This window comes from Cynocephalus volans, chromosome 2 (assembly GCF_027409185.1).
Source record: "Cynocephalus volans isolate mCynVol1 chromosome 2, mCynVol1.pri, whole genome shotgun sequence".
Taxonomy (NCBI): Eukaryota; Metazoa; Chordata; class Mammalia; order Dermoptera; family Cynocephalidae; genus Cynocephalus; species Cynocephalus volans.
The window spans coordinates 49,702,171-49,715,086 of NC_084461.1; the positions used below are offsets into that span (position 1 = coordinate 49,702,171).

The 12,916-nt window shown below is 34.5% G+C and overlaps 1 protein-coding gene across 5 annotated transcripts in view; it reads right to left on the bottom strand.

Annotated features, from left to right (window-relative positions):
* LOC134369517 (3',5'-cyclic-AMP phosphodiesterase 4D) overlaps nucleotides 1-12,916 on the bottom strand; it is a 335,504-nt gene that overhangs the window by 15,110 nt on the left and 307,478 nt on the right. For all 5 annotated transcript variants that reach the window (XM_063085989.1, XM_063085988.1, XM_063085986.1 and 2 more), the window contains 5 exons: nucleotides 9,514-9,607; nucleotides 8,348-8,520; nucleotides 7,642-7,740; nucleotides 6,444-6,608; nucleotides 5,157-5,256 (listed from right to left, as the gene is read on the bottom strand). In XM_063085989.1, coding sequence (XP_062942059.1) covers nucleotides 5,157-5,256; nucleotides 6,444-6,608; nucleotides 7,642-7,740; nucleotides 8,348-8,520; nucleotides 9,514-9,607 — 631 coding nt within the window. The remainder of the gene's footprint in view (nucleotides 1-5,156; nucleotides 5,257-6,443; nucleotides 6,609-7,641; nucleotides 7,741-8,347; nucleotides 8,521-9,513; nucleotides 9,608-12,916) is intronic.

The following is a 12,916-nucleotide window of genomic DNA, read 5'->3' on the forward strand; positions in this document are numbered from 1 at the left end:
TATGAACAGTTCACACCATGAACTATTAGTGCTCTCTTTACTAGTGGAAATAGAGTCCTTAGTGTCTGTAAATCTAATTAGGTTAGACAGCCAATGTCAGAAACCCCAGAACCCATTCAGAAAATTCATCCTTAAAGATAAACTACTCTTGTCACCAGAACTGTGTATATCAGGGTTTTCCAGAGAAACAGAACCAATAGAATGTATATATGTATATTCCTATATATTTACTATAGGACTTGGCTCAGGTGATTATGGAGGCCAAGAAGTCCTACCATCTGCAGTCCACAAGCTGGAGAACCAGGAAAGCCAGTGGTGTTATTCAGTCCCAGTCTGCAAGCCTGAGAAATTGAGGACGGGGTAGGGAAAGTTAATGGTGTTAAGTCCTGGTCCAGGTCTGAACGCCTAAGAACCAGCAGCACTGATGTCTACAGGCAGGAGAAACAGATGTCCCAGCTCAGAGAAAGCAAATTTGCCCTTCCTCCATCTGTTTGTTTTATTTGGGCCCTCAATGGATTGGCAATAACTGCCCACATTGGTCAGGGTGATCTTCTTTACTCAGCCTACTGATTCAAAGGCTAATTTCTTCTGGAAAACTCTCATGGACACACCCAGAAATAATGTTTTTCCAGCTCTCTGGGCATCCCTCAACCCCCTCAAACTGACATATAAAATCAACCTTTACACCGTCACTCAGACTATAAGCCCCGGGATGGCAGACTTATGTTCTCCTGCTCTAATACTACTGCGGTACTTCACAGACTGAGGGCAAATAGTACTTCTATAAGTACTTGTGATTGTATTATACTTAAGTAATCTTAAAAATACTTATTTTAAATTGCTTATTACCAGAGTATACTTTTAAATAATGGGGAAGTAATGTGGTACTTTGGAAAGAGGCCTGCAAAATAAAAACAAATTCAATTTTTTTACCAAAGGTAAAATTGTTAAAAAAGCCTGACAAAACCCAGAGATTGCAAAAGTGTGGAGGAAAAGGCATATTGGTTGTAGAAATCTGGAGGGCCACTGAGACAATATATATCAAAATGTAAAATAAAAAAATTAACTCTAAGATTATCACAGTTCAGAAGCAATGTAAGTTCAAATGTAAGTTCAAAGCAATGTAAGCAGAAAAAAATGAACTACTTAATATGGGACAAGTTAATCCAATTACTTTCAACAGGGAACATGACTCATTCAATTTCCTGGGTTTTTTCTTTTGGGGGGCAGCTGGCCTGTCTGGGGATCAACCCTTGATCTTGGTGTTATAACACTGCACTGTGACCAACTGAGCTAACCAGCCATCCTCAGGGAATATGTCTAAAACATGTTACTGAGTAGCCATAAACATCACAGAAAACATCTACAGTATGATTTTTTTTATATATCTGAAACTGTATGCTTATATCTTTGTGTATACAGTAGTACCCCAATATCCATGTTTTTTTTTGCCTTCCATGGTTTCAGTTACCTACACTCAACTGTGGTCCCAAAATATTATATGGAAAATTCCAGAAATAAACAATTCATCAGTTTTAAAGTGAGTGCCATTCTGAGCAGTGTGATGAAATCTCATGCTGTCACGCCCAGGCCATGAAACCTCCCTTTGTCCAGTGAAATCATGCTTTTAGTCACTTAGCAGACATTTTGGTTATTAGATCCATGTTGCGATATTGCAGTGCTCGTGTTGTAATGTTTACTTTACTTAATAATGGCCCTCAAACACAAGAGTAGTGATGCTGGCAATCAGATATGCCAAAAAGAAGCCATAAAATACTTCCTTAAAGTGAAAAGGAGAAAGTGCTTGACTTAATAAGGAAAGAAAAAAAAATCATATGCTTAGGTTGCTAAGATCTACGGTAAAAAACAATGAATCTTCTATTCATGAAATTGTAAAGAAGGAAAAAGAAGTCTCTCCTAGTTTTGCTGGTGCACCTTAAACTGCAAAAGTTACAGCCACAGTGCATGCATAGTAAGTTCCGGTTAAGATGGAAAAGGCCTTAAATTTGTCAGTGGAAGACATGAACAGAAATGTGTTCCGACTGACTGCAATCAGCTTTGGTACTGTCCGTGTGTTCAGTTATCCACTGAGGGTCTTAGAATGTATACTCGATGACAAAGGGGGAACTACTGTGTGTGCCTAGAGAGAAATCTGAAATGATGTTCACCAAAACTGTTACCTTTGAGTGAGGAATTTTAGGTGATTTTTACTTTCTTTTTATTTTCCATATTGTTCTATTTTAGTTTACAACGAACACATTACTTTTATAAAAGCGTAATTAAATATTTTTTTAAAATTTTAAGCTGGAAAAAGGATATGTACTCTACAATAAGACTAACATGGGGTGAAATCTCAAATTTACCACACTTCAATATGTAAAAAAGGTAAATTCCATATATACTTCTGCTAATCTGCTTGACAAAGCACATTTTGAGGAATAAATTAAATGTATATTCATTACGTCAGTGTTTGAGGTAAAATGATCATGAGCCCTTATGGGGATCATATGACATTATTAACATAATGTCTGAAAGGTCTTAATAATGTTCCCAGGATTTCCTCCACGAACTGTCACTGGATAGAAATACAATGGTGACTAACTTGAAACCTACATTCCTACAGCACTCAGACTAAGAAGGGAAACAGAAGAAAAGAGGCTCATAGGCAGGAGAACAGCTTGTTTAAAAAGACATAGGGAGTAAAGATGATTGAGCTTTCATGTGACGGTAAGAATGTCCATGTGGCGGATCAGAGCCAACATCAAGACATGGGGCTGGAGTGGTTAAGACTGGGGCAGAGACTGAAGATGTGTACACCCAGACTCCTTTATTGCATGCTATGAAGATAAAACTTACTTGTGTTACTGACTACTGACTCTTCTTTGTCCTGAAAATAAAATACTGGCTCATATAATCCCCAGTCGAAAGGTAAGTAAGGCAATAATTCTGATAATGCCCTGTGGCTCTGATCAACCCTGGTATACTTTCATGTACCAAGTGACAATGCTGATTCATTCTCTCAGGAATAACATAGCCTCATCACACCCTACCCTAAAAAAAAAAACAAACCGTTAGCAATCCAAAACTGCTATAGGAACTGTGAACCTCCCTGTGTTGCTGTGGTCTCACAAAAAGGAGATCACTACATCACTGAATAACAAAAGAACTTCCGGAAGCAGGATTAGTTATCCTTCCACCCCAGGCAGGTCACCAGCAAAATGGCCTTAAACAAACATCCTTGGCCACTCTCCTTTTATTTATAATCATCCTCCAAATTTCTCATTACCTAGTTGAGTGGCTCTCAAGCTTCAGAGGGCATCACATTCATCTGTGGACTGAGGCCTTGCTAGTTTAAATGACAGACTCCACCAGTACCCTGACGCCCACCAGAAGACCTCCAGGTCAGCCTAAGCCCAAAAGCCCTTACAGGTTCACAATAAAGAAGAACAGAACAGGTCCTCATTATCCTTAAAAAACATATTGGAGTATTTGAAAGACAGTGACTTTATCAGCTGTTTTAATTTGTTCTCTAACTTATTCTTAATTCTAATACTATAATAAGGGAACATACAAAATGGTATATAATAAAATGCAAAGAAAACGTACCAGTTTGAATGTTTTAAGTTATTAAAGAAAAAATAATACCTTTCTTAAAGGCAAAAATCAAATTAAAATGAAATTTTTGTTTGTTAAAAAAATCTATGAAATTAGGAACATTTCAAGACATGCACAAGCATCAAAATAATAAATGAGGCCAGGCTCATGAAAACTGATGGCCTACATTGCACTGTGTGATCTCCTGCTCTTCTCAGAAAGGTCACAATCAACCGTAACCACCAAAACAATGTAAACCCAGAGAGCAGCAGACAATGTATATTCATATTTATACATTTGCTTTGATGAGTCCTAGAAGCCCATTACAGGTTCTTATAAGGTAGTTAGAATATGAAATGTTATCCTGTCTAACCTGGATAAATAAGTTCCTTAACCAAACTCCTAAAATGTACTTAACAAACTACGCATCTCAGGAAACCCATGACTTTTCCAGTCTTCCTCTATATGGGTGAGTCACTAAAGTGCATTGTGTTATATGGTAGTCCAGAGGCAATTAAAAGATGTAAAAATAGACCTAAATAGTCCTAAAGATCTGAGTTAAATCTCTCAAAGCAAGGTTACATTTAAATTCTCTCTTTAAATCTGGCTACTGCAAAGTATAGGAAATGAATGGTGAATACATACACACTACTACAGGGGGATTGCTATAGGGCAAGAGAAGACTATTATCCACACTCAAGCACAAAAAAGAACGGCAGATACTTAAACATGAAAAAAAACATTTTTGGCAACTCTGCATTTTATTTTTCATATATACAAGTGAATTTATAATATTAATCTACTACAGTGGGAGGGAATTAATTCACAGTACATTTAAATAATTTACCAGTTAACTTCAAGTACCAAATAGAATTTCTGTAAACTAAACCTCCTTACAAAGGCATTGCTCAAGCATTACCTAAACTTTCCTTTCTAAGGTTTTCTGTGCAGCTGTGTGTCAGAGATACTCCATATTAAACAGTCTCTACCATTCCTTATTATTTCCAAATTCAGTGATGACTACTTATTTGGTGAAATATCATTAGTGAGAAAAAAATTTAATGGTTAAAAGATATTAAATTAAGAGAGAAGTTCCTGTTGATCTCATTAGAAAATTTTAAAAGGAAAGAATAGTGTTGGGCATGGTGATGGAGGGGAGCAATAGCCTCTGAAGAGAATTAAATGATGACCTACATAAAGCAAAGAAAGTTTAGCATTAATTCCTATAAACTTTTCTTTTTTATTTAAAACTTTAGGGGCAATATAGCTATCTAAATCTTTCTGTGCACTTTTACTTTTGATTACTCTTGTCTAGTAACATGGCAATACATTATTTTTAGAGATGTCCTGGAACACATGCTTTTCAAATATCATATGCCTCATGGAATATAACAATAATTTTCAGAGCTAAACTATATTAACATACACTGTCATTAAAACACATATGTACATATCTCAAAAGAACATCATGGCTCGGGAACATCCTGAGTTTATAAAGACCCTTGGACATTCTAACATGTACAAAGAAAAAAATTTGTTCTGCAAAAATAAACTTTACTTACTTGTATTGATCAGAAATTGATTTGACACACCAGGGTGATCTACATCATGTATTGCACTTGCAAAAATTGCTGCAAGAATCTCCAAATCTGTAAACACAGCCTAGAAAATCAGATAAATAGATAACTTTACTATTTTATAATGGTATAAATTAAAAGTATGAATAAATGAGAAATAACTTCCAAGAATTTAGATGGAAAACAAAATGAAGCCTCAAAATATATTATCATAGTGTGCCAGGAAGAATACTCATGAACTTTTTAAGTGCAATCTTGGAAGAAAATATTTTATCTAATTTTATTTTATCTCATGATCAAAACTTTTCCATTCATTAAATTTTTAAAAGTACTATAAAAGGAGTGTCTGAAATTATTTTTTAAAGAAAATAATAGCTTGTTTTAAAAGTATTTAAGACGTTTAAGAATATTCAGAAAATGTACATAAAATTAATAAGACATGAGCAATTATTTTCTTTTCTTTCATCCAAACTAGGGTTTCTCAACTTCTGCACTATTGACATTTTGGGCCAGATGAACTTGTGTGGGGCTGTCCTGCGTATTGTAGGATTTTTAGCAGGATTCCTGCCTTCTACCCACAAGATGTCAATAGCGTGTACAACCAAAAATGTGATGGTTATGACAACTAAAAATGTCTCCAGACATTGCCAAATGTCCACGGGGGGCTGAAGGGAGGGAGGAGGAGAGAAATCATCTCCAGTTGAGAGCCACTCACTCAAATGATGAGGTATTAATATAATTTTATAATGAAAACAATCTGAACTACAGAAGATATTAGCAAAACAGAATCTTTTCCGCTAATGATTACGAAATCAATTTGCTTTAGTAAATGTTTAATAGAACAACTTTTTAGGATTTGGAAAAATTTAAAAAGTGTTTCCTACTAATAAATTCTATAAACAATATCAACGCATTGCTTATGTTTTATAAAATAGTCATCCTTTGAACTATAAATACAAAAGCCATCAGAATAAATTTCAAGAAAACAAACTAACCAAAAGCAAATAAGCCAGATATGTTTTATAAAATGTCTACTGGATCATTTCAAAGCAGCAATATCATAAACAGATGAATCCCTAAATCTTTGACCAACTTTCAAAGGCAAAATTCATCTAAGACTTGACTGTTTATTAACCACAACATTTTTTCCTCTATAAATTCAACATGCTTTCAATGAAGCCAATTATTTTATGCACTGCAAAACCTCCAGAGTTCAAGAGACCTTTATGAGTAGCAAGTTGGTGTTCTTGAAATTTTAGGAAAAAGATTTACCTCTAAAGCAGGTGTAGATAATAGCACATGGGTTGACTGGACGACATCTGCAGCATGGATATTGTTGTGATAGGCCACATCAGCATGGTAATGGTCTTCGAGAGTCATAAGATACGTAATTAAAGTGTCTACTGGAATTTTAAATGTTTTTAATAAATCCCGTTCCTGTAGAAAAAGAAATCCTCTTAACATTTTTGTTTTTATATAAAAAAATTTTCCAGAGTACATTAAAAAAATCATAGGGCCGACCCCGTGGCGCACTCGGGAGAGTGCGGCGCTGGGAGCACAGCGACACTCCTGCTGCGGGTTCGGATCCTATATAGGAATGGCCAGTGCGCTCGCTGGCTGAGCGTGGTGCGGGCAACACCAAGCCAAGGGTTGCGATCCCCTTACCGGTCACGAAAAAGACAGGGGAAAAAAAAAAAAAAAAAAAAAAGTCATATACCAGTGTTGCTTATGGATAACCCAGACATGGAAATATCACTTTCACATGTCTAGTGAGGGAAATGGAAACCTCCAGTAAGATCCAGGGATTTGGGGACAAAACCAGAGTTGGGATTTCCTTCTAGAGCCCAGCAGCGCTGTCTCCAAGCTGTATGCTGCTAACTGTAAGAGTTCTGTGTCCCATTACCATGAACGCTGCTTCAGTTGAGTGCCACTGACTCAGCCACTGGCTCACACCAACTAAAACTTAGCATTCTCTGCAGGCCTGGAGTTTCCCACTCCAGTCCCAAGGACAACAGCCTTCACTTCATTTAAATCCCACACTGAACTGGGGCAAAGGCTCAAAAGTGAGAAATGGATATGGGGAAGACAGCAGGACACAAAAAAGTCACTGAAGAAATTACATTCTAAGGTCAGACAACAGGGGGCTTATTCATTTTCTAAGTTAGCACTCCATTATGCAAGTCAGGGTCATGGAGATGATTTTTAAACTATTATCTTAATGAATTGCTTCAATTTCCCCACATCACATCTTTTTCTTAAATGGAAAAAAAAAAAAAAGGATGTATTTTGTGTTTTATCCACACTCTACCTGTCCATATCTTTATTTGTCCCTTGGTAAAGGAGCAAAAAAACAAGTAGCAAAAAAAGCAAAAGAGGATGAGTAGTAAAGAAGATAAAATGCAAGCACAATCCACAGTCTGGACATTAAGCCCCTGAATAAGAAAAACATGATAGAACTCAACCGCTTTACCTGGAAAATGGTGTGCATGATAACAGTCAGAGGCCGGTTCCCAGACAACTCTGCTATTCTGAAAACATGAAGACCCCATTTGTTCACATCTTCTAGTTCCTGGGGTTAAAGAAAGATACCAGGAAATCAGGAAGTGGAAGAAGCACATGAATCAATGAATATAATCATTTAAAAATTACTGACTTTAATGGAAAGACAGTTAGATTTTTTAAACAATGATTTATTTTAAATGAAATGGATGCACCATGAGAAGTACAGGCAAACTTTAAGTAAATTCACTTAAATGTACTGAAAACTGAATAGTAGTACTGCTCAACCTTATGACTTTGACAATACAACATACTTACGAACTTTGGGCATCAATCTCAAAGCATTTCTTCAATGGAAAAATCTATTTGCAAAACCTTAACTGTTCCCCAAAAACCCAGAAGAGATGATGGATTTCTAACTCTTTAAGGCCAATCAAATGAAGATGCAACAAAAGGTAAGAAATATATATATATCAAACCACCTGTCTAAACCCACATATTAACAAAACCCAAATAATTTACAAAGAGCTTTCTAAAGTGCTTTTCCATCTTCCAAAATAAACAAACAAAAAAACACAAATTGATGCATTTTTCCATCTATTTAATAGAGAAGGAATCAAAATTCATGAAGAGGCATCACTGCACATTTATGATTGTGATCTTTGAAATCATCTTACCTTGGCAAGGACATCTTCTTGTTCAGTCTTAACTCCAAACCTTGGGATACTTGAATTAGTCAGACTAGAGCTGTGCATCAATTTCTTGACTCCACTGATCTGTGACATTGGTCTTTTCTTTTTCTCCTTTTCCTTCTGAGTTGGAGAAGGAATTTCCACTTCATGTTGCTTATCTTAAGAAATTCAGAAAATGTTCTACATTTATTATTAATTCTACCTTTTTTTATTATTATCATAACATGCATAACTGGGCAGATTGAAACTGATCATTATATATTCCGTGAAATGTTTCCTAGTAAAATTTTTCCTTTTAAAGAGCTGACTATTTACAATTTCATGTGTACTTAATTTGATATCCTCAAACACAAAAGTAAGCAAATAAATTCTACTAAGAAATAACTGATATCAAGTGAAATGTATACAGGGGTTATCTCTTTGATAGAATGTCCTAATAAAAAATTTTGCAAAACTTATCACGATAGCAGACTCAGGAGAAAGCAACATACTTGGTTATTCCCACTGTTCATCAACTCCATTCCTATTTGGAATTCACTTAGTGGCTTGAAAAATGTTCTTGACAAATAAGAATTCCAGTTTAAACATGTACTTTGAAGTGGTAGAAACTTCATCCACAAATGTTATAAAAACAGCACTGTATAAACCTAATGGCTAACTGAAACGGGTCATACTGTGGGAGGTGAAACAGCATTTTTGGATGACCTGGATTAGTTCTGCTACTTTTTATTTCTATACTATAGTGAGACAGGGGTTATGATGTAACCAAGTTTTATGGGGAACATAGAGAATCTCAAATATTATCTGATAAGTGAATATGCACATATGCTAAGTGTTGTTTTCTATGACAAAAGACAAAAAATCTTGGTACATTCATCCACTATTTCAAGGCAGTGAGCAACTCTTAACTCATCCTTGCACATAGTCCATGTTCATTAAATGTCTGTTTAGTAAGTGTGCTGAATAATTTAGTAAGTTTGTTTTGAAAGTAAATCCAAATTAAGGATATGTTCAAATTATTTGACTTTGCTTACTGCATTTTCTTTCTATGGATGGGATTCCCAAAATGAGTGAGTACCCTGATCCCCCTAAAAAACAAACAAGCAAACAACTCAAAAGAAAAATTTTAAATTGCATGTCATTATTCTCACCTAAGAATGTGTTTGATATATACTCTGACACTTGATTTCCAGACCGACTCATTTCAGAGAGATGGGTGAGCTCCCGATTAAGCATCCTTTTAAACTGAAAAACAGAAAGGTAAAATAAATAATAGAAGAGGAAAACTTAAGTTAAATAACATAAGTATACCTGAGATACAAGAAGACATGCCCAAAGAATTTTTAAATCGTCCTGACAATTTAGATCAGTGCCATCCAACAAAATTTTCTGCAATGATAAAAAAACCCAAAACTCTAATCTGTGCTGTCCATTACAGTGGCCATATGTGGCTATTAAGCATTTGAAGTGTGACTAGTACAAATGAGAAACTGCATTTTGAATTTTATTTAATTTTAATTATTTTCTATTTAAATAGTGACATGTGACTAATGAGTACCATATTGGATAGCACAGATTTAGACATTCAAGAACATTAATGAAGAGGGGGGAAAAATTAAGATGTATTTTTAGTATTTAGAGAAGAAAAAAACTAATGCATAGGCACACAAAAGTACTGCCACACAATATAACATGGTATACTTTATCAATTAATTTATCATTAGTATAAACAAATGTATATACTGATCAGAGGTTAAAATCTAATATTTTACCCAAAGCAAAACTAAATAGATTTATTTGAGTACTCTCCCACAACTATGAAGAAATTGAACTATTTGGATAAAAACTGCATAATGTTTCCTTTTTAAAGTTTTTTTCAAGTAGGGAGTATAAGATTTATTGGTTCTCAGTATCAACAGACTTTACCAATTTATTTCCCAAGTCACTAAACAGAAAACAGGTCAATTTTCAATCCTCTACTACATTACTACATAATTTGTTTTACTGATACCATAGTGCCTATTTTACTCAAAGAAACATGTAATTAACCTACTGCCACCACATGGCATTAGCAATATCCAAAATTCTCAAAGATTTTGTGCTTCCCCACCTTTCAGCTGCTTCTTTATGTGTGCTCCTTTGACTCTGAAAACAGCTCAACTAGGTTTAATATCCTTTTAATATTTTTCTTAATATACAGAAACATATATTTTTTCTATCATATAGGGTAACTGCTATTAGATACTTGATCAAAAAAGTCAAACATATTTTACCATAATCTTTAGCAGCCTTTAAAATTTTGAATTTCACCATAAATTTTCACTTAAGTCTGGAGGTGAGTAGTGAGTTTATCTTTTAAAAATGTTTGAAATGTAATTCTTTCTTGTATTTAATTATTTAGAATTTTTAAAAAATCTTGCTTCGCTGCATAATTCATACCAAGATGGCCTAAACCAATACAGTTTGCCAAATCACTTCCAAAGTCAATCTTATTGACCATCTAGATTACGTATAAGAATTTAACTATCACCACAAAGCACTGAGGGAGACTTTAAAGAAAAAAAAAAAATCATTTCAATAGACTATTGGATACAAGAAATGCATATCCTCCTGCAGTCAAAAATGAAGAATTGGCAACGACAAATACAAATTCTGGCCATCAATTTATAGGTCTAGGGTACTTATTCTCAAACTCAGGAACACAAAGTTCATTTTCTTTGTTCATGTATTTTTATAACTTCTTTCTAATTACAAAATTCACATATGCTATAGAAAATCTAGAAAGCTATGTAGAAAAAAAAAGAGAAGTCATATAAATCCCCAGTCCTCAGAGAAAACCATAGGTAAATAGTTATATTTCCTTCTATGCCTTTTTTCCCTCCATTTGTGTGCATGTGTGTATTTTTAAAATCGGCATCAAGTAGTATACAAAATATGGATTGCTGCTTGTTTTCACTTAGCATCATTTATTATGATCTGTTGGAAAAAAATAAAATCAGGGGCCTTTTAAGAATATTCATAAAGACATTTACAACAGTGTTCAAAAGTTTTTCTGTCCATCTTTACAAAGTTATATTTTCTTGAGTAGATTATGGGTTTTCAACTAATTAAATGAGCTAATAGAAAGTATCTTGTATTTAGCCTGGTACACAGTAGGTGCTAAATATTAGTTCTTTTTCCCAGCTCCCTTTCTGGCACTCAGCCCCTGACTTCTGGGCCTTTTATACTGACAGCTGATTTTTATCACTGCAGGGCAGATGTATGAAGAATCTGACTTTAGTTATGACCATAAACACACATACCTAAATAAGCTAGCTCCCCTTCCTCCAATTCCATAAAAGAATTTAGGACAGTATTCATATGAGAAACTGTGACTGTGTTTCTAAAACATAACTATAATATCATGCATAATGTTTCACAGGTAAGAAAAATCTTTGCTTTACAGATGAAATTCACCCTTGGAAAAATCTACTCATAGGCAAACTACATTCAAAAGAGAGTGTGTTAAACATTTTAAACATGTATTCAATGAATACCTCTTTGACCTGAAATTGTCCATATTATTAGCTAAAAGTTGCTATTAAGAACTACCTGGTCATGACAAAGTCCTTTTTTATAAAAGATGGGGGAACATGCAAGGCTTTCAGCCACTGCTAGCCTCTCAGCAGTCTATACAGGAACTGCTGTCCATCTTATACTTCTCTCAATGAAAACTAAACAACGAAGCCTTCTGGGTGGCAACTGGAAAAGTCAGAAAGGGACTCAGTTTTTCACAGACCCATCTTTTAATTTATATACAACCTGGTATAAAGAATATGTTGCCAGATGCCCAAGCAAAAAAAAAAAAAAAAAACAATGTGCATGGTACCTACAGATATGCTACACAAATTAGTGGATTCTTCTAGAAGAATATAAAGAATGAAGTGCAATTTTCCTGGCAGTTTGTTTATACAAATTATCAAAATAGTTAGCATAGATCACTATGGCAAAAAATGTCAGGAAAGGAATCTAACAATTGTATAGACTGAATAAATGACAGACTGCATATTCCACTGAATATTTCTACATCATATAACATTATTCCCAGAATACATTCCTGCCTTTGTTCAAAACACAAAAACATGGGTTGGAGAAACCCTTCATCACACACCTATCTCCTTACCAATGTGTGTAAGGTGCTCCAAGAAAATCGACATCTGATTTTAGCATAATTGTAAGAGAAAATATTTGAAGGAGCCCCCTCTATTCCCAAGGGAAGGAGTGTGAAGGATTTCCTAAAGACAATTTTCAAAGAGTCAATTAAGTTATAACATAAGGGTATTCTCTAAGAGGAATCAAAATTGTTTTCCTTTTTTGCTCATAATATAAGCTAAATTAATAACTGCAAAAATTACCACTAGTATTTTCTCAGCTGGTAGTTGATCTTACAAATTGATTCTGAAGTACGAAAGAATAATATTCTAAACCATTCAACAAATATTTTTAAATATAAGTAAAATTCTCATTTTAAGATAACTATATAACGTTTATTAAGACAACCAAATAAAATTACCA